Source organism: Octopus bimaculoides, chromosome Z (assembly GCF_046866305.1).
Source record: "Octopus bimaculoides isolate indiv1 chromosome Z, ASM4686630v1, whole genome shotgun sequence".
Taxonomy (NCBI): domain Eukaryota; kingdom Metazoa; phylum Mollusca; class Cephalopoda; order Octopoda; family Octopodidae; genus Octopus; species Octopus bimaculoides.
This window is the reverse complement of record NC_142944.1, coordinates 21,691,273-21,714,880: the sequence shown is the minus strand read 5'-3', so window position 1 is coordinate 21,714,880 and position 23,608 is coordinate 21,691,273. Positions and strand designations below refer to the sequence as shown.

The window sequence follows — 23,608 nt, the reverse complement described above, 5'->3', positions numbered from 1 at the left end:
TAACCAATCAGCAACGATTTAAATAAAGCACCGATTGCCCGGATAGCTTGCTTGCACACAGCAGAAAGCACCACGACAAATGTTATGCTGGTTTGTTTCTATTAGGACACAGAAGCCATATATTTTTTGAAGGGAGGTGGCTTCGAAGTTCAAAATGAGGGGAGAGAGGGAAGGAGGAAGAGAACGGGTGTGTGTGTGAGAAAAAAAAAGAAGAGAGAGAGAGAGAGAGAGAGAGAAGAAATAGGAATTCGTGAAGTTCATGTATTTCCTAAATGGTGTATATAAATGGTGCAGTATTATTATTATTTCTCTTTATCACAGGTTTTGTTGGAGCTCCTGGAGTCTAGCATGCGTACTGGGCTCACTACCTGCAGCCTACAGTACCATGCTATTTATTCTTTTCAGCTATCTAATACTTCCTTGATTATTCTGGCCCTGCCAAGGAGGCAAACATTTTGTAACAGTTCTACTGGATTCTCTATTCCAATTTCCTTTATATTCCTCTTGATGCCTTCTGATATTGTCCCACAGAACTCAACAATAATTGGTATTATTATTATTATCATCATCATCATTATCATTATTATTATTATTGTTATTATTGAGTGAGAGAGCAGTGCATGCCATCAAAGTGACACTGGGGTAAAATATACGAAGCCCATTATACCCATCATGGCTACCCGTCTGATAAGGGTACACCAGGCACATGCATCATAACCATATGTGCGAGACATGGTTATTATTATTATTATTATTGTTGTTATTATTATTATTATTATTATTATTATTGCCTTTCAAGCGGATGGACGTGTCTCCCGAAGCTCTGTAAGTTGTTGCCGTTTTTACCCGGAAATCTTTTGAAATCTGTCTTAATTTTTATATATTGTTGTAGCCAAGCCGACTAGGTTCTTGCGGAGCTAGTCGGTTAGGCGAGATTTCCCCCATTTAGGGGTGAATTCTTCGTTTGAAAAACTTCCATTTTCACATTTCACACGTATCATACCTGAAAAACGTCGGGAAAAAAAATAACAAGCTGTTCTCTTCTCTCTGCATCACTCCCCGACAAAAAGAATGACGGGTCAAGTCACATTCCACCTCGCCCAGTTGACGCCATAGCGGACAGTGTTTCTGATTCAGGTCTGTTTAACAGACTCTCTGCCGCTGACTGCCCAGCTCTCACCTCTACCATTACTTCTACACCGGAGAGGGAGGAGGAAAAAAAGAACAAAGAAAACAAAGTAAGCAACACCAGCAACAGCACCAAGACCACAACCAGTAGCCATTGTAACGGTTTCGCCTCCGCAGCTAAGCAGAGCTCAGAAGAAATCAAAGTGACAATGGCAGAAATAAAGAATGCCAAGGAATTGTTAAGAAGGGATGGCAATAATGTCTTCCTTAACACTCCACAAGCATTAATACAAGCAACGAAAAGAAAAACAATAGTATACAAGGTATTCAACACAAAGTACCAAAAGATGGAGAATGCTACCCCACAGAGATTGGAGATAGCTCTAAAGCTCATATGGGGCCAAAAAAGTTTCGTAACCAAAGGGAAGCGCTTTGGAACAGTGGAAGTGCGCTTCCCAACGGAAGAGGATGCCATCCGGCACTCTACAACACCGTTAAAGGCGGAAGATTTATTACTCGTGCCGACATACCTTGGTCGACGCGTGACAGAAATAAAAATAAATCATGTGCCGCCAAAACTGAACATCTCCTGGCTAGTGGCAGCTATGCTCTTCGACATTGAAGAGACTGCCACTATTCTGGAGGTGAACAGAGTGAAAGAAAAAAACTGGTTGGGCATGGAAATGCAACTCCTTGTTCAGATTGAACAAAATAGCATAAATACCATACCCGACGCAATAAACCTGCCGGATGGCAGTAGAATACACATTGCTGTAGAGGGGCGCAGACCAAAGTGCTACCTCTGCAGCAGTGAAAAACACCTAGAAAAAGACTGCCCCATCTACAAGCAAAGAATGGAGGCAGACAAAAACAGAAAATTGCAGCAACAACAACAACAACCAAAAGCCTCCACACCACCAACACCATCACCACCAACACCACGAAAAGCGACACCATCATCTCCAGCCATCACCAAACCAACACCAACGCCAACACCAACACCAAGAACCTCCACACCAAAGAAGATAACAGAACTAGCAACAACAACAACAGAAATTGTAAAAGAATCTTCGCCAGATCCGACAAACATTCCCTTTCCAGATCAGATCAGCTCGGATTGTGCGAGCACTGCTAGTGAGAAAGGGAAGTGGCACACTGTACCACCAACAAAAAAAAAAAAACGAAGAAGAAAGACAAAAGAAACAATTGACAAAGAGGGGAGGCGCGAAAAAGGTGAGCTTCCCAACATCATCGGCAACAACAACAACACACACTCACAACAAATAGCAACACCTTCTCCACCGCAAACACCAACACTCACACACACCACAGACGTAACAGCCATCAACACCAAAAATGAACACTTATTAAACTTTTTAAAAAACAGTACAAATGCAAACACCACAAATTTCATTATACCCCTACACAACGCACCACCAGCACACATACTCACACTAAAAATAACCAAAGAAAACTATAATAAAATAAAAGAAAAGTTTCCGAATGATGTTGGGTCGCTAGAGAGAAGTTTCTCCCAAAGCCTTTATCGGAATTTAGTGGAAACACCCACACGGAAACATAGGGGAGCCACCCCACCAGAAAACAGTAAGTAGAGCCTTTTCTCCTCTAATACTTTCCTTTTTTTAAAAAACATGGTAATTCTCAGAATCGGAAGCATAAATGTGAGAGGCCTCGGGTCGCCTTGGAAACAAGGTCACCTGTTGAACGACCTGAGGTCTTACAGTGTAGATGTAGCAGCCATTAGCGAAACCAGGCTCTCCAACCCGCAGGAACTCGCAGCCCTTTTTGGCGGATACGAGATTTTCCTATCTCCGTGTCGGCCGGGAGCGGGCGGTGGAGGTACTGCGATGCTATTTCGGAAAGGCCTAGACTTGAAAATAAGGGCAGTCTTCCTGGATCCGGAAGGTAAGTTGGTGGTCCTGGACGTCGATAGTAGTGATGGCGCTGCTTTCAGACTACTGGCAGGGCAGTCGGATTATTTCAAACGTCTGGAGGTTTTCCTAGGTACTTCTCGCACTTTAGTGCTAGTTGGGGACTGGAACGTTGTCCTAGACGAACGTATCGATAGGGTGGGTGCGGGAGCATCTAATAGGAAAGGGGGATGCAAGAGCCTCGCCAACCTGCTCAAACGCTTTCAGCTGTCCGACAGGTATCGACTAGACAACCCGAATGTGCCAATGTGGACTTGGATTAATCGCATCGGGTCGTCTAGATAGAATTTTCTGTAGGCCAGCGGATAAGGATAGCATAGGGTGTCCACAATTCAACATAGTCGGCTACACGGACCACAAATTCGTGATCTGCACGGTCGACTTAGATAGGCTCCATAGACAAGGCCCCGGTTACTGGAAGCTAAACGCGTCGATAACGGCGTGCAAAGCCTACAGAGACCGGATTAGTTTATTAGCTAAGAGGGCTTTAACCGGGGCAATCATCAATAACAACTGGTGGTTCGCCCTGAAGCGGGCAATTAGAGTAGAATCAATTAGGTTTAGTAAGGCTCTAGCTGTAGAACGTAAGAAAACAGAGCGGGATTTAGTTAACAAACTAGACGAGGCTCTTAGGACAGGCATCGCAACCGACGTGTTAGCAGCGAAGTTGGCCCTCGACCAACACTTTGATGCCAAGCATGAAGGCTGCGTTGTCAGAGCTAAAGCACTTTCGGTAAGCGGGGAGGGGACTAAGGCCGCTCGATGGGCCCGCGTGGTTGAGGCGAAGCGTGGCAACAGAGCGACCATTCGGTCTTTGGTGGACTAGAACGACTGCGAGATTTCGGAACCGAAGCAGATGTGTGCAGCCTTTCAGCAGCACTTTGCTCAATTGTTCGGGACGACGGTAGGACGGACGACGGAACAGACTTCGGTGTGTACCTAGACGACCTGCCGCAACTCTCGACCAGCGAAGCCGAGTGCTGCGAAGGACCCATATCTGCCTGGGAAGTACAGGAAGCGATGAAAGGCTGCACGAGAGGTAGATCGCCGGGTTTGGATGGTCTGCCTTACGAGCTTTATACGTCAATGCCAGACTTGTTTGCGGGCGTCTTGACAAACGTCTACTGCAACTGGCAACAAAACGGGAGAATTCCTGCTTTTGTTTGTCTAGGAGTGGTGGCTTTGCTAAGAAAGGACCCAAACAAGGGGGACATTATAGGGAACTTTAGGCCCATCACTCTGCTCAACACAGAGTTGAAGATCTTGGCCAAGGTGCTAGCCAAGAGATTGGCGCCTGTCGTGGGCAAACTGATCGGCAAGGCGCAAACATGCGCCGTGCCGACCAGGTCTATCTACGACAACCTCCATCTCATGCGCTACATCATAGAGAGGGTGGGTAACGAAGCTGGCGCGGGTGGGGCTTTGATCAATCTAAAGCCTTCGATAGGGTCGACCATCGATACCTGGCAGCTGTTCTCAAGGCAGCTGGCTTCGGTCCGGTCTTCCGCGGGTGGATAGCTGCTTTATACAGCGGGATCTGCTCGGTCATACGGGTGAACGGCCATCTATCGGAACCGTTCAACATCTCGCGTTCGGTTCGCCAAGGGTGTCCTCTCTCCTCCCTTCTGTATGTGTTGACTCTCGAGCCATTACTGCGGAAGTTGGAGGCTTTGAGGGGCGTCCCGCGTGATCTGGGATGTAGAAGGAGCGTGTCTGCCTATGCCGACGACGCCACCGTGATGGTGTCGAGCCACAGGCATATTGACCTGATTGGCGAGACACTAAACGAGTATGAAGCGGTGACAGGTGCGAAAATTAACGCGGAAAAGTCAGTGGGCTTGCAACTAGGCACCTGGAGGGGAAAGTCCATGCCGTCCAACAGCGTCGTAGGGTGCTGGACAGACGGACCCGTTAAACTGCTCGGGGTCTGGTTCGGTCCGGACCTCCAGTTGGAGAAAAACTGGGAAGAAGTGACGAACAGGGTGGCCAACCTCACCCAGAAATGGGCTGAGAGGAAGCTCTCCTTGAAAGGTCGAGCGGAGGTGGCGAATGCGTACATCGCATCCGTCATCTATTACCGTTTGACCGTCATCTCTTGTCCCGACCGCTGGTTAACCAAGATGGTACGCTTGCTCTTCAACTTTTTGTGGAAGGGTCAGGTACCACTGGTCAGGCGCTCCATCTGCTGTCAACAGCCGCTGAACGGAGGCCTTGGCATGCCGTGGTTGCTGATGCGCAAACATGCGCTCAGGCTACGACATCTCAAGCGTTTCCTGAACGGTGAACAGGTGTGGTCGCCTTTCGTCAGACGCGATTTTCCGCAGCTCGTTTCTTTAACAGAGCTGCAATCCTGGATCAAACGTAGACCGAGAAAGGGCGTTTGGCACCTTGAGTGCCACCAAGCTCTCACCGCCCTCAGTCAGGCGGGCAGTGCGATCGGTAGTAGCTCCACTCTAGCGTTCTACAGAGGGTTAGTGGGAGGAAAAGTGCGACGACGTTCTCGGGGAAACTCTAGGCGTCGAGGACAATCAGCTAAACAGTCTGTTCAGGAGAACTTTCGGGCCGGGGCCCATGGATAATTTCCAAAGGTCCCTCACCTGGCAGTGCTACCGAGGTGCGCTACCTGTTCGAAATAAACTCTACCGACACGGAAGTGCCGTCAACCGGGCCTACCTGAGGTGCGCTCAGGACGACGAAACCGTTCTGCACGCACTCGTCCAGTGCCCGAGCATTGCTGACCTGTGGGTCTATATCGAACAGCTACTGTCACGTGTAGGACGGATCCGGCTATCAGCTGAATCCATCGTGAAAATTGACCCGCCGACCTCCTTTAACCAGGAGGGCAAGGCAATTTTCCTATGCCTAGTGGCTGTAGCGAAAGAGGTGATATGGTGGACCCGTTTGAAAGGGCTAAAGACAGACACTTTCCTCTTTGGCCAAGGCCTCATCAACTTTTTCAAGTTCCACTTGAAAAGGAGGATGAGAGTAGAGAGGGAAGTGCTGTCTCATAGCAAATTCGTTGAAAGATGGGTGACTGTTGGAAGAATGGCCAGTATAAACGGACCAATTCTGAGAATACACCTGTAGGAAAAAAAGGTAATGTAAAAGGAGAAAGGGCTCTATACCCCTTTCTTATTTTTTCTGACCAGGCTGCCGTGGTTTTATGGGTTTTTCCACGTGTAACCTTTCCTTTTTCGAAGCGCCTCCCCCTTCGGGGGTTTCTACTTATTTATTTATTTATTTATTTATCTATTTATTTATAATAACTTTCTCCGTTTTCTTCCTCTGTTTAGACGAACTTTCCTACCTTTTCGGACAAAACCTTTTGTAACCTTCGCTCTGTCTTTGTCCTTATATGTTTTTAATTGATATTAGCCCTTGTGGCCAATAAAACGAATTAATTATTATTATTATTATTATTATTATTATTATTATTATTATTATTATTATTATTATTATTACACAAGGTGGCGCGCTGGCAGAAACGTTAGCACGTCGGGCAAAATGCTTAGCGGTATTTCGTCCGTCTTTACGTTCTGAGTTCCAATTCTGCCGAGGTCCACTTGCCTTTCACCGTTTCGGGATCAATTAAATAAATACCAGTTGAGCACTGAGGTCGATGTACTCGACTATTTCCCTCCTCCAAATTTCAGGCCTTGTGCCTATAGTATAAAGAATTCTTTTCTACTCTAGGCAGAAGTCCCGAAATTCTTGAGGAAGGGGGCCAGTCAATTAATTCGACACCAGTACGCAACTGGTACTTACTTTGTCGACCCCGAAAGGATGAAAGGCAAAGTCGACCTTGGCGAAATTTGAACTCAGAACGTAACGGCAGACGAAATACCGCTAAGTATTTCGCCCGGCATGCTAACGCTTCTGCGAGCTCGCATTACGGGTATATTACTGTTGTTGTTGTTGTTGTTGTTGTTGTTGTTTATATCATTATCCTTTTCGTTGTTGTCGCTGTTGTTATTGTTATTGTTATTGTTATTAGTTTCATTATAATTATCTTCATTGTGTTTGCAAATGAAAGACTTCGTAAGTTGTTACCGAGTTGTGTTGCTTTGAACAAAGTAATTTTGGTTTCTCTTGTACCATTGTGCTATAAAGTCAACTAGGATCTTTTGAGGCTTGTTGGCTGTGTAAAATTTTCGTCACTTCGGGGCGAATTCTGAAATTTTGATGAGCGAATGTATACATAAGGTTTTGAAAAAAAAAAAAAAAAAAGAAAAAGGTAAAACGATTTCTGAAATCGAGGGAGGAGATTGTTTTTTGGAAGATTCATAATGAAAGACCTTACCTATCGTTACATGCTACATTTAACAGAGAATATATGAATAACAACAGCGATGACAGCAATAACAACGACCACGACTACGATGATTACAACAAAAGCAACTCCTGAAAAAGGCATGGAAGCAATACTACCAGCATAACACCACCGCAGAAATGCTAACAGCAGCATCAACAGAAGCATGCAAGATGGAGAATATTCTTTTCTACTCTAGGTACAAGGACTGAAATTTTTGGGGAGGGGGGCAGTCGATTAGATCGACCCAGTACGCAACTGGTACTTACTTTATCGACCCCGAAAGGATGAAAGGCAAAGTCGACCTCGGCGGAATTTGAACTCGGAACGTAAAGACGTGTTAACGTTTCTGCTAGCTCGTCGCCTTTAAGATGGGAGAATATTGAAGCAAATACCATCATCATCACCACCACCAGCACCACAACCACCACTACCACAACCACCACCACCACTAGCACCACCATCACCATCTCCACCATCACCAGCACACACTTTAATACGATAAAGATATTAAACAGCGCGGCTTGCAAACAATGTAGAAATGGTTTAGCAAATGTTGGTAGAAAACTAGAGACAATTGTTCTAACGGAAAAAAACTAAAAAAATTTTTTAAATGCATCTCACCGTAACAAATTCATGAGGAATCCTAAAACGATAACATATACATGTATTGAAATGAAAACGAGATGACTTGAGCCAGCGACGCAAGCCCAGATTGAAAGTTGCTTTAAACCAATCTGGAGCATAAAAACTTGCGCAACTTGATGAAGGTGTTGAGGCCGAAGAAGAAACGAAAGAAAATTCGACAACCACATTAAAGTGTGACGATTTACTCCTGATACCAACATACCTCAGTCAGTGAGTGTGAAAATAAAGGTAACTGAGGTAACCACCAGAAGTGGATATCTCCTTGTTTGAAGCGGTCGCGATACACGGCATAGAAAAATTAGTATTTTGCAGACTGGGAAAGGAAACTTGATCATGCATTGGAATGGAATTATTATATTAAACTAACCAAGGGGTATGGAGGCCGTCTCTGACTTGATCAACCTCTTAAATGGTTTGCAGCTGCTCTTAGCATTTAAGGACCGAAGGCTGAGACGCCATATATATGGAGACTCAAACCCATTACAAAAGAAAACAAAAAAACAAGGAAGTAGAAAGACTCCTCTACTGCTGACATCTCCGCCTCAGCAGCAACATGAACAATAAAAACAGTAAGAGCATCAACAGTAGCAGCACCAATAGCAGCTGTACCAAGAGCAACAACATAAAAAACAGCTGATGTTGTTATTTTGGTGTTGTTCTAGCGACTCCAAAATGAACAACAGCATAACGCAATATATAACGGCAGTGGCAGACACCAACACCAAAACCCAAGAAAACAACATTGGCAACATCACCAAAGCCCAAAATACCCTACCCGCAGCAGCCAACCAGATTACAAATATAAACACAGACGTTAAATTGCGCAGACGCTCTTCTCTTCTTCCTGCCATGGATTTCTCTAACTGCGAAAACTCTCCTGGTTAGGAAATAGTTTTGAAGATCTCGTCAAAATGAATACTTTTGAAGAAAGAGAGGGAAAACAAAAAGCAAAAAGTGAAAAACTCTCCAGCAAATTTGTTGAGAGGTGAATAAGAGAGGTGGGTCTGAACTAAGTGAACGGGAGTGCTCAAAGCATGCGGCTATAAATTTGAGGACAGCAAGGTTAGGGTACCTTCTTTAGTGGTAATGTTATCTTTGCTTTTTGCTTGGCTTCCAGCTTCCATGGGTAACCATCAGAGGCCTCCTCGTCCTACTGGGGTATTTTCACGGTTTAAAATCCTATTGTCACTTCATTGTTTTTCTTGTATGTCTGTAAACGCCTCTGTGTTTTGCTGCTTTAAATCAATATCTTCTGAACCTTTCATTTCGGGCTTTGTGGTCAATTAAGAAACGATTACTATAATTTCTATTTTCGTTATTGCTGGTGCTTTGTTTTATACGAGCTGTTCCAAGTCTCACCCAGAGTAACAACAAGTCGAACATATTACTATGAGTGTTACTCATTATTAGCACAGATATATTGCAAGAAAAGGAAACCAAACATTAAGAATTAAGATTTCAGTAAAAGCTTACTGTAATATTTACAGTTTTGAAAGAGCGTAAAAAATTCAGATAATCTCAGATCGACAGTGTTTTTCATAGGATGTGCGTAGTTTCCACGAGAACAATTTTCTGGTACTTTTGCGTTTCCTAGTAATTGTCCAAAATGTATCAAAGTACCATTTAGTATTATCCCTAAAGTTCCAACGATCACAGGTACAGTTGTTGTTCTTAGATGCCACATTTTTGTGGCCTCTAGTCCTAGATGTTTGCATTTATTTAAATTCTCATCCAAGATGTTGCAGTCTGTCGGGGTTTTGTCACTATGATACTTTTACCACAATGTCTTCTCTTATTGGCTGGAATAATCGATCATTTTGAATATTAAAGTCCAAAATAATGTCTGTATTGTTTACTATTTGGAAGGCTCATCTTCCCGCCGGTTCTTCTTACACGAGAGTACCAGACTTACGGCATATCAGCTGTCCACATACTGACTAAGTCTATCATGGCGATTAATGTTATATTCATTTGTGATTAACATAGAGCATCCAGAGTTGAGGTAGTCAATTGTTTCTACAAAGAATTGGTTCTTTGTAGAATCAGCACCTTATCATCGTCGTCGTCGTCGTTGTTGTTGTGGTTATTATTATTATTATTATTATTATTATTATTATTATTATTATTATTATTATTATTATTATTATTATTATTATTATCTTTATTATTATTATTATTATTATTATTATTATTATTATTATTATTATTATTATTATTATTATTATTATTATTCAGTAGTTTCATTTTTATAACGTGCTTTCACTTCACTACCGAGCACAGCTCTGTGCGCCTTGGGTATGTGCTGTGGTTTGCTGTGGTGCTCTTATGTTTACTGTATTGAAAGAGTTTTGCGTAGAATGTGTGCAGTACCCAGTAGTGCAATTTTCTGTATGTTATATATATTTGTAAGTCCTGGTGTTTTTGTTATGTATTTGTCTGAATATTCTTTTATTATACCTAAGGCACCTACTATGATAGGAATTGTTTCTGTTTTTAGACTCCACATTCGAGTTATCTCTATTTCCAGGTCTTTGTATTTTGAAAGTTTTTCCATTTCTTTTAGAGAAACGTTGTCATCTGCTGGTATTGATACATCAATTAGAAAGCATTTTTTTTCTTCATGATCTTTGACAACTATATCTGGTCTATTTGCCTTAATTTCTCTATCTGTGTGTATTGGCATATCCCAGAGTATGGTTGCTTTCTCGTTTTCTGTGACCTTTTCTGGCGTGTGTTTATACCATCTTTTTTCTGTTGTTATTCCATAGTGTTGGCATAGCGTCCAGTGTATATAGGTCCCAGCTTTGTCGTGTCTGTGAATATATTCCTTCTTAGCCAGGACTGGGCAGCCAGAGATAATATGATTTATTCTTAGCCAGGACTGAGCGGGCTTGCTACCTGCAGCCTATTGGTACTATGCTATTTATTCTTTTCAACTAATACTTTCCCCATTATTCTGGCTGTTATATTCCCTTTGATGCCTTCTGATACTGTTTCCAAGGACTCAACAATAATTGGCTCTATCTTCACCTTCTTCATTTTCCATAGCCGGTTTGTTTCGTACTTAAGAGGGTTGTATTTATCTATCTTTTCGGCTTCTTTCTTGACTATTCGTGGGTCCAGGGGCATGCAACGTCAACTATATAGCATATATGGTGCACCTTGTCCACCACCACCAGTTCCAGTCTGTTATGCTCTTGCACCTGATCTGTTTGGACTGGAAAATCGCAAAGGACTTTGCTAGTCTCCAACTCTGCCACTCTCTGTGGTTTGTGCTCATACCACGTCTTGCCTCTCTCTAACCCCCACTTTTCGCACAGTTTCCACAGTAGCACTTTCGCTACCTGATGGTGTCGTCGCAACTTGTATTGGTTTTGGGCAAGTCTGGGGCATTCGTTCGTGATATGGGCAATGGTTTCATCCACTCTATTACAGATGCAGCACGGCGGAGATACTCGCTCACTCCTAAGGTTGACTCTCCAGTTCGAGGCTAAAGCTTGGTCATGTGCTGCCAGTATAGTGCTCTCGTTCTCTTTTTTTAGGGTTCATTTCATCAGCCAATCCCAGCTATTTTTTCCAGAAATTTCTGTTGTGGCTATATGGAATTGATTATGTAGACCCTTCTTGCGTAATTCTTCTTCATGTCCTTTTTGAACTTTTTCCTTTATTTTTCTTTTTTCTCTGCTTTCAATTCTCCCTCGTTCCTAACTGTCAGTAGAAAGGTTTCCTTACCTTGATCTAGGTATCTCATTAAGCTCCTGAATTTGATGTGCACAGTCTTCCTCATTTATCAGTCCCCTTCCTCCATTTTCTCTCTTCATATATAGGCGATCAGTGTCTGCACGTGGATGATGGGGTCCACACATCGTTAGGAGCTTTCCTGACTTCCTGGCTATCTCCTTTAGCTCTTCTGTTCACTTCAGGATTCCAGCGCCATACCGAACTACTGCGACTGCGCGCGAGTTTATTGCCGAAATTATGTTTCTTGCATTCAGCTTTGAAGCCAATATTTTTCTCACTCGCCGCAGGTACTCTCTTTTTGTTTTTTCCTTCATGTTGTTGCGTTTGATTCCATCTGCCTCAAGTATTCCCAGGTAGATTTCCATACATGGTTTTGTCCCCACGCTGGAATTTCGGCGAGCTTACCTGCTTCCTCTTCGTCCCCCCACCTCTCTCTCCCTCCTCTCCCACTCGGTCTTCAGGGCTGCTGTAAGAAGTCACGATGATAGGATGGCTATTTAACGGCTCCCCTTGCCTGTCTGTATGTATCTCATAGTCCCCCTCAGTGACTGGTTCCGGATGTATCATAGTGAAAACATATGCTCCAGTGCAAGTATTGGCGAATTCGATTATGCCAAGTTATAATAATAATAATAATAATAATAATAATAATAATAATAATAATGATAATGATAATGATGATGATGATGATGATGATGATGATGATGATGATGATGATGATGATGATGATAATAATAATAATAATAATCCTTTCTGCTATAGGAACAAGGCCCGAAATTTTGTGGGGAGGGGCTAAGTTGATTACAGCAATCCCGGACCTCAACTGGTACTTGTTTTACCGACCCCGTATGGATGAAAAGTAAAGTCGACCTCGGCGGAACTTGAACTCAGAATATAACGACGGGCGAAATACAGCTAAGGATTTCGCCCGACGTGAACCAAGGATTCTTTCTTATTGCTCTAGCTTGATCACATAATCTCTGTTCCGTGAGTTAAAACAATCCTCTTTCTCTCCATTGATCATACATACGTTGTCGGTATTCCTTAATATGAACACCATTTTCGTCTACAGGTTTGCTCAGGTAGTAACACTCCATAACCACAGCATTGACTTGTTCGTTCCATCTACGCCGTGTGTGCTGGTCCCTTACTGCATAACGACAGGAAGGAGTCGGACCAATATCTCTGAACCAGCCGGGTGCAACGCTATCACCATCAAGTGCTTCAGTTTCATTACCACCGTTATTCACGATATTTTGTTTTTTCATTGTCACTCATATGAGGTAGCGATTATCAGGTTGCGCAATTACCAGTGGTTTTATTGTGATACCATCACTAGATGTATCAACAATCAGGATATGGAGTGATTCCAGCCGCTTCCTTTCATTATTATTATTATCATCACTGATATTAATATTTTCATTTTTTTACTATTTGTCATTGTTAATATTACCTCTTATCCGACATGAGTTTTGGCTAAATTATTATTATTATTATTATTATTATTATTATTATTATTATTATTATTATTATTATTATTATTATTATTATTGTTCAGTAGTTTTATTTTTATAACGTGCTTTCACTTCACTACCGAACGCAGCTCTGTGTGCCTTGGGTATGTGCTGTGGTTTGCTGTGATGCTCCTATGGTTACTGTATTGAAAGTGTTTTGCGTAGGATGTGTGCAGTGCCCAGTAGTGCAATTTTCTGTAGGTTACATATATTTGTAAGTCCTGGTGTTTTTGTTATGTATTTGTCTGAATATTTTTTTTATTATACCTAAGGCACCTACTATGATAGGAATTGTTTCTGTTTTTAGATTCCACATTCGAGTTACCTCTATTTCCAGGTCTTTGTATTTTGAAAGTTTTTCCATTTTTTTAAGGGAAACGTTGTCATCTGCTGGTATTGATACATCAATTAGAAAGCATTTTTTTCTTCATGATCTTTGACAACTATATCTGGTCTATTTGCCTTAATTTCTCTATCTGTGTGTATTGGAATATCCCAGAGTATGGTTGCTTTCTCGTTTTCTGTGACCTTTTCTGGCGTGTGTTTATACCATCTTTTTTCTGTTGTTATTCCATAGTGTTGGCATAGCGTCCAGTGTATATAGGTCCCAGCTCTGTCGTGTCTGTGAATATATTCCTTCTTAGCCAGGACTGGGCAGCCAGAGATAATGTGATTTATTGTTTCTTGTCCATCTCCACATATTCTACGGTTACTTGATATGTTTCTTTTCATTATGTGTTTTTGGTAATTTCTAGTGGGGAGGCTTTGGTCTTGTGCAGCAATTAAAAATCCTTCAGTCTCTGCTTTAAGTCCTGTGCTTCTCAACCATTGCTGGGATTTTTCTCTGTCTTTCTCTTTTGCTATTATTATTATTATTATTATTATAATTATTATTATTATTATCATTATTATTGCGTGGCTTTCGAGACAGATGTGAAGATGGAAGAGTGGATGGTCATATCTTACGTGGTTACCACAGTTGGAAGCCGTATCTCACGATATCCTCAAACCAGACTCATCGTCTGACTGCTTGCGAAAATGTGAATAAAAACTACAAAAAGATGCCCTAGAACCTGATTGACCCTGTTTAATAGTGTTAAACAGGGTCAATCGGGTTAGTGTTTCTATATAGTATAACAACTTAACCCAGTCTAATTAATTGTTTTCTCAGTTTGGGGTAATAATAATAAGAAAAAAAACTGAAGTTTGTTTACTGCGTCTTGTTTACTGTGTGTTGTTTATCGCATCTTGTTTACGGCATGTTGTTTACTAAATCCTGTTTATCTCATCTTGTTTACGGCAAACGACAATATGTATCATATATTTGATATTTTTAGAAAATTGTGTTTTCTTGACATCAACAATATCCAATAATTTCTTTCAAAGTTATACGAAAAAGAAAACATTCAAATGGAGAGTGAGGGAGAGGAGAGAGATGGAGAGAGAGAGAGAAGAAAAGAGAGAGAGAGAAGAAAAGAGAGAGAGAGAAGAAAAGAGAGAGAGAGAAGAAAAGAGAGAGAGAGGGAGGAGACAGAGATCATCGGAAGAGAGAGAGAGAGAGAGAGAGAGAGAGAGAGAGAGGTGAGATCATCAGAAGGAAGAGAGAAAGATCTTTAAAAGAGAGAGTGAAATGTTTAGGAGAGAGAGAGAGTTAAAGTGTGAGAGAAACAGATAGAGTTATAAATTATCAGGAGAGAGAGAGAGAAGGGAGAGAGAGAGAGAGAGAGGGAGAGAGAGAGGGAGAGAGAGGGAGAGAGAGAGGGAGAGAGAGGGAGAGAGAGGGAAAGAGAGGGAGAGAGAGATCATCAGAAGAGACATAAACAGACTGACAGACAAACAGAATTCCAAACAGAGAGATGAGGGAGATATAATCAATAAAAGAAGAGAAAAAAAATAGAAAAGAAAAGAGAAGCCACCCCACTCACCTCATCTATCGACTCCATTTTCAACAACAATCTGATCGCCACCATTTTCCCCATTACAACACTCCTACCATCTCCACCACCAACACCAATCAGTTGTAAGACTACAGAAATCAACTAAGCGACAGAAAACAAGGAGAATATCGATAAAAATAAACGTCTTCTTTTCTTTTTATCTGATTTTCCTTTTGTACAAAGCCAAACATATATAAAGAACGTTGCAATTGGATGAAACTCGTTCAGTATATAACTGGTACCTCATTTAATCGATTTCGGAGCTCTAAGTCCACCCTATCGGGAAGAATTTTTTTTTTAAATTTGGATTTTAACTTTTTATTCTTGGTTTTGTATCTTTTTATTTGTTTCAGTCATTGGACTGCGGCCATGCTGCAGCACAGCTTTGACGGGTTTCTAGTCGAATGAATCGATGAATCTCTCCCTCGAAATTACTGGCCTTGGGCCAAAATTCGAAACCATTATAAAGACTAGTTTACTATCTACCATACGGTAAATGTGGCTCGGTATTCTGATTGGACATTCAATTTGAGGGGTGGGAGTATCCATTCAGACGAATCTGCACGTAAATTTGCAAAAAAAAAAAACAAGAAAAAGAAAGAAAGAGAGAAAAGTCCCTACATTTGGCTAGGCTATACTGATAAAGCGCATGGCTCAATAGTTAGAACGTCGGGATCACAATCATGAGGTAGTGAGTTCGATTCCCGGACCGGGCTATGTGTTGTGTTCTTGAGCAAGACACTTTATGTCATGTTGCTCCAGTTAACTCAGATGTAGAAATGAGTTGCAACGTCGCTGGTGCCAAACTGTATCGGCCTTTATCTTTCCCTTGGATAACATCAGTGGAGAGGAGAGGGGAAGCTGGTATGCATAGGCGACTGTTGGTCTTCCATAAACAACCTTGCCCGGACTTATGTTTCGGAAGGGAACTTATTAGGTGTAGTCCCATGGTCATTCATAACCGAAGGGGGTCTTTGCCTTTGCCCTTTATACTGAGAAAGTGAAGGCGATGTAGATCACATCTTGTCGTATATGAATTGATAAACGTCTTTTTCATTAGTTTTTGTTCCAGAAGACTTTGTGAAGGATGAAGTGAGATCCTTTGAAATATGATGTGGTGGTGTGCATTGGCTTCCCACTCCATTATTTCCGTACATTGAGGACAGTAAAAAGGGAAGTTGTCGTTTGTATTTTATTATAGGTTGTTATAGTAAAATTATATTGCTTTACAGGTTTGTTAGATCAAGGATGTCAAACTCGCTTGGCTTTAATGAACCATTGAAGCATAAACTAGATCTCGCAAGCTGGATAGGGTTAATGCACACTAAAAATCCTATATATGATGTAGGTCTAAGTATATAGATAACAAATCAAGAATACGAGGTGTTAAAAAGGTTTGTGTGCAGAGATGTGTGAAAAACAAATCATCACATGCTATGTATACTATTCAATTAAGTAAAAGTTCTAAGAATGATAACGGAGATAGAAATTGTCCAAATAAATGCATTCATTTCTTGAAAAGACCAAATGCTTGATAAAAGGGTTGCATACTTTCAACTGCGAGGCCTTGTAATATTGTTCATGTCACCAGAATCCATCCGTAAATTTGTAAAAATGGAAGAGAAAAGAAAAGAAAAGAAAGCCTTTCTATTTGGATTGGCATGTTCAGACAAAATGAAAGTGAAATAAGTCACATCTTGTATATGGATTGATAACTTTCGTTTACCTTGCTTTTCATTCAAGATTCCCCAATGTGCTCTTTTTGGGGTTTCAGTTCTGAACACATGCTAGTTGTATATTTTACAGAATATTTTAAAATCAATAATTATTTTTTAAGTACTGAGGTCGATTTGTTCGACTGAAACTTGTCAAAGACGTACCCAAGTATGGCCGCAGTCTAATAACTGAAGCAAGTAAAAGACAAAAGATATAAATTCAGCCAAGAGCCTGAATACTGTCAGGCCGTTTCCCTTCTGTGAGTCTTATGTTTCACAACCCTGCGCTAGGTTTCAAATAAAGGAGAACACGAGGCTTGCATTCAATATCACCGTGTTCACGGAATGTGTCGGAAACGATGAAACAGGCACTGTTCCACTCTTTTATATCATTAGTCAGTCATCATACTTCAAGCCTGATGCAGTATTTTTTTTAGTATAATAATAAAGCGTGAAGGTTCGTACGCGTTGTATTCTTTAGTAAAACACTTCCTTTCACGCTGCTTCAGTCTACTCGGATGTTAATGGATAACATTACGACGCAGAAGACTTCCGATCAGGGGGGATTTTGGTCTGCTCGTCCAGCCAACGGGGGGGGGGGGGGTATCATTCGAAAGCTAAGACGATACACAGCGCATAGTGACCAGTGATGTATTATAACATCCGATAATCTGGTCGATCACGTGATAACGTGATAATGCCTCTCCTTCATATTAAAGTGATTTCCATTCAAGTAATATTTTCCTCATAATATTATTTTGAAATTGTTTTATCAGTCCGAATATGCTTGATGCACGTTCGAACTGGGGAACAAGCAATTTATTGCGTGTTGTCACGGAGAATATATCTCACTTGCTGACAATGGTTTGTATACGCATAGATCAGCTCGTAGCGCCATCTACCTAGACTGAGATGCAAGCATTTCGGAATAACTATCTCCTCATCGATCACAGACACTAAGCAGACGACACTACGAGCTGAATTAGAAGATTACCTCTCATATTATTATAGTACAATCAGGGCTGAGCCGGAAGGCGAACCGCTTGATATTTTCTCCTTTATTTAACGTGAGGCGGTTGTTAATTTTCGCGTCAGGTATTTTTTACCGCAATTATTTCCGTAAACAATTCTTATCGTGGACATTTTCGCCGTCAACATTTTTGTTTTCAGATATCTTAGATGTGTGGGAAAAACTCTTTCATATGGTATGTGTACAATCCTGTTAAGTAAAAATCATTAGAGTGAGAACGGAGATAAAAAAAAATTGTCTAAATCAATGCTTAAGTTCTCGGGAGAACCAATGCTTGATAGAAGGCTTGTATTGTTTTAGTTGCAAAACCTTTCTATATCATTCTTGCCACCAGAATCCATTCGGAAGAGCATGTCAATAAATTTAACAAAAAAAAAAAAAAAATCCTTATTTGGCTCGATGTGTAAAGACAATATAAAAGTGAAATCGATTGCATGTAACGAAAACTACAACAGTTACCTTGTTCAACCTTAGTGTAGACCGCTTGTTGACGGTGGTTAATTAATTATTTATTTAATCGTTCATAGAATTCTTTTACATCCTTAATGTTGGGTTTATATTCTAATCTGACAAACAAGGTACTTTGATTCTTACTTATAGACCACAAACAAAAACCGACTGTATGTATGTATGTATGTATGTATGTATGTATGTATGTATGTATGCATGCATGCCTGCCTATCTGCCTGCTTGCCTGCCTGCCTGCCTGCCTGCCAGCCTGTATGTATATACGTAAGCATATATGTATGAATGCATGTGTGTATATATATGTATGTATGCATGCATGTATGTATGTATGTATGCATGTATATGTGTATGTATGTATGTATGTATGTCACTAGGTACTAATCACAGAGACTCGAAGAGTAGCACTCGTGTTGTCTCTCTACAACAAACTCATTTTTCATTTCATCAAATTGGAAGTGCTATAGTGACGATTTCAAAGTCTTTGATCTTAGGTTCTGCTCAATCAGGACTGAATTGGAACTTAACAACTTTTCCCTACTCTCAGCCAAACATTTGCCTGGACGCAGCTTAGTCAAAGTAATTTATTCGATATTGTTAAGCAATAAACTAAAAGCTCAACAAACCCACGCTAATCTATGTCGGTTAACTGGTTTAAGTTCTACCAAGTATACGGTGATTAGCTCTCTGCTTTCTTCTGACCCATCTAAGCGTGTGAGACATAACATCTTTATATATGTCTCTCACCGATATCTCCACACGACCAAAATACGAAGTATCTTTGAGAGACGGAGTTTACAGTAATTCGACATATACCTAAACGCTAATGTCATATCTACTATTGACCATGCGATGGATGTTGTCTCTACTTCATCTCTTCATCTCAAAATATATTTCGAAAGTGATGTGGTGTTCTCCGAGTGTATGTGACACACGAATTATATGTTCGGTCGTTTCGAATTTTTGAAACTTAGAATTAACAAACAAAAAAAAATAAACGCCAAGAACATATATATATATATATATATATATATATATATATATATATATATATATGTTGATGTATTTGGGGATAGTCATGTTGCCAGTTTAGCCAATAAAAGCACACGCACTATATATTTGGTGTTCATTTGTTTCAGCTTTATTTTATATTAGTCGTATTTCGGCCAGAGTTCTTTCTTCACTCTTCTGCGGTCTCATTAGTGGTCCTTTGCTTTCTTCTTTCTTTTTTTTTGTGTGTATATATATATATATATATATATATATATATATATATATATATATATATATATATATATATATAAGTATATACATATGTATATATGTATATATATTCTTTTAGTCTTTTACTTGTTTCACTCATTTTGACTGTGGCCATGCTGGAGCACTGCGTTTTAGTTGAAGAAATCGTGCCCTGGACTTATTCTTTATAAGCCTTATACTTATTCTATCCGTTCTTTTGCCGAACCGCTAAGTTACGAGGACGTAAATACACCAACATCGGTGGAAAGACAAACACAGGCACAACCCCACAAATCCACACACACACACACACACACACACACACACACACACACACACACACACACACACACACACACACACACACGCGCGCGCACACACACACGCGCACACACACGCACACACACACACACACATCTGTCTGCCATATCCACTCACAAGGCTTTGGTCAGCCCGAGGCTACAGCGGAAAACACTTGTCAAAAGTGCACGCAGTGGGACTGAACTCGGAACCATGTGGTTAGGAAGCAAGCTCCTTACCACAGAGCCACGCCTATATATAATATACAGTAATCCCTCGATTATCGCGGGTGTTACGTTCCAAAACCCCACGTGATAGATGGAAATCAGCAAAGTAGGAACACAATTGTACTGTATGTAGTTTTAAAAATAATTTTTATAATTTGTATATATTTATTTTATTATATAGATGTTTTCGATCTATTTTGGATTGTTTGCCATCAAATTTGATTGCAAAGAATTGAAATTTGATTGCAAAGAATTAAAATTTGATGGCAAAGAATTGAAATTTGATTGCAAAAAATTAAAATTTGATGGCAAAGAATTGAAATTTGATTGCAATGAATTCAAATTTGATGGCAAAATATCCAAACTAGATCGAAAACATCTATAAATGCAGAACAACACCACGGAGGAATCGATGGAAGCTTAAATAATAAACCGCGATAGGTGAACCGCGATATGGCGAGAGATTACTGTATATTTAAGATAATATACCCCACTCACGCATACATATTCCCTGTTCTAAATTCCACTGAAAGCACTTTCTTTCCACCTTCCTTTTCTCCCCTCCTTTCCTCCCCACCTCTCTCTCTCACTCTCACTCTCACTCTCACTCACTCTATCTCTTTCGCTCTCTTTCTATGCAATAAAAGCAGAAGAACGTAGAAATTTAAGTGCATGTACAGACGTATATGTACTTGTTAGTGTTTCTATAAAACAACCCCTGAATATATCGGCATCATCGTTACAGGATTAGATTAAAATACCTGAATGTGAAATGGTAAACCTTGCCAGGTGTATATACTTGGTTCCGTGCATGCAGCTGGTGTATGTTTGGCGTGTGGGACGGGAATATTGTATGGAGTGTATAACATGCCGCCGCTGCTGCTGTTGTTGTTGCTGTTGCTGTACCAATTCTGCTCCACCTCAGAATTGGTACAGAAGATCAGCAATCAAAGACCAGGCATTTTTTTTTGTTTTTCTTTCCTGGAACAGTGTACCGAGGACTACATTATATAATAGGTCGTTTATATAAGAGAGTCGAATCTGGATGCGAGGGAGATTTGGGTGCTATTTCCAGCAAGTCGAACCACCATGTTAGAGGCTCTGCTCGTTGGTCCTTAAAATGTATGTTTATGCCAGTACTCGCGTGTGTGTATGTATGTGTGTATGCATATGTATATGATTATGTGTGTGTGTGTGTGTGTGTGTGTGTGTGTGTGTGTCTGTGTGTGTGAGAGCATGTGTGTGTGTGTGTGCATGTCTGTATGTGTGTGTCACTGTTTTGCTTTCCATTCGTCAACACAAACGAATATAACAGTAAGCGCTATCGTAGCTAGAGTGTGACGGAGGGGCGTTGCGCCCCGGGCGGCACTTCTATAGGGGTGGAACCACTTTTGTGTCTGCTGTAGATAATATGTACTTTTCGTGGGGGCCCCGAGGCGACAAACTAACGGGCCGCCCCGGACGCGAAATTTTTTTTCCACGAGAGTTCCGGACCCCAGTAATGAACTCATTTACATACACCCAATCAGAACTCACCCTGACCTTGTTGTCAAGTTAACAAACACAGTCTGCCAAGTAACCTCAAGACTAAGGATGGTGTTGTAAGTCGACCGATCACCAAGTTATGCTTGGTTTTAGAAGAGAACAAGTTATTAGATAGATTTGCATCTATACCTATTATCGGATTTTGTTAGGGTCCTATATGGTAAAGACGTGGATGGGAAAGATGTGGGTAGAGGGTGATGTGCTAGCAACCCTCTCCCCTTACTGTTTTACAAAGTAAACAACAACACAAATAACTACGCAGAGGCAGCCATGTTTGACACAAGAACAAGAATAACAAGCGTTCTTAAAAGCGAAAAGAAGCATGGTCATTCCTTAACCAAGTGACCTTATCTGATCACCCATCACTTGTTCTGCGCTCATAAATTAGTTTGATAGTTTGAGCTCTGATTGGCTGTAAGCAAATGAGTTCATAACGGCGGTCCGGAACTCTCGCGGGAAAAATAATTTCGCGCCCCGGCGGCACACACTCTGGCTACGCTAGTGATAGTAAGCCGAGTCAACGAGTTTTTGCAACATAAATTACTCAGCGGAGTGCTAGGTAATTGATGTTAATCCACTCAAACGGCAAAAGTGAGTAATACCAGTAATTCACAGAGTCAGTCTTGTCACATTCGGTGTATCAGGCTGAATCAACCTGAGAACTACAGCACGTTAAAGGTACGCGTGTCTGTGGAGTACTCAGCCACTTGCATGTTAATTTCACGAGCAGGCTGTTACATTGATCGAATCAACTGGAACCCTCGCCGTCGTAGTCGACGGAGTGCTAGTAAGTAAGTTACCCAGCAGCACTTCCCAAAAAGAGGAGTATCAACGAGCATCGACGAGGATCAACGAGTATCACTCATCTCATGAAACCTTTCAAAACACGAGTATCACAATGCGAGGTATCAACTTGATCGCTCCAAAAGTAGAAGTGTCGATATCGTCCCTCGGTCTGGGTTCACTCTCAGGATTCGATCGCTCAAAGTAAGACAAATTCAAATGATTTTATTCTGACAAATATGATTGTTTGTGTGTGTGTATGTGAGTGTAAGTGTGTGTGTGTGTGTGTGTGTGTGTGTGTGTGTGTGTGTGTGTGTGTGTGTGTGAGTGTTTAAGATACTCTTAACCCATACTTTACCGTCTTGGTACATTGTATGTACGTACCACTATAACACACACACTCACACACACTTACACACTCCTACACACTCACATATATATATCCACAATACTACACATAAACACATGCATACTCTATTCTAGAGTACGTTCTGTCTTGTCTTCGAAACGTCTAGATAGAATAGAGACAGCTGATGAAGGGATATTCCAAGTGGCTTTCCGTTTTCCTATGTGTTCGTTCCGTTGTCTGTAGTTTATTGTTCTAACGTCCTGTACCCTGATATGCATGTATATACACATGTAGATGTAAGTATGAACATATATGTGTGTATACATGTATATATATTCTTTGTATTATTACATTATTGAACGCACACGTCCATTTTTGCAAGTAAGTCTACTATATATATATATATATATATATATATATATATATATATATATATATATATATATATATATATATATATATATATATGTTTATGTGTGTATATATATTATATATATATCGTGAAGTATATCTGCTACCTAAATGTGGCTGACCCATAGCGGACGATGCTACTGTTGTTTATAGTCCAGGAAGACATCCCCTCCAGCTGGCTAACGACATGTTGTCTGTGTCCGTCCAATCAGTACTTGCGAAGTGAAATCATCGTTCCCATCTCTAGCCTTACGTGATACATAGGGACCTGGGTTTCTGGGTAGTAACCTGTCATCAGCGTGTGACGATCAA

General features: G+C 40.9%; 1 protein-coding gene across 1 annotated transcript in view; it reads left to right on the top strand.

Moving 5' to 3' along the window:
* The first annotated feature begins 897 nt into the window (after nt 1-897).
* Nucleotides 898-23,608, top strand: part of LOC149132168 (uncharacterized) — a 23,887-nt gene continuing 1,176 nt past the window's right edge. Inside the window, exon 1 of the mRNA XM_089365382.1 lies at nt 898-2,558. Coding sequence (XP_089221508.1) covers nt 1,338-2,558 — 1,221 coding nt within the window. The 5' untranslated portion in view covers nt 898-1,337. The remainder of the gene's footprint in view (nt 2,559-23,608) is intronic.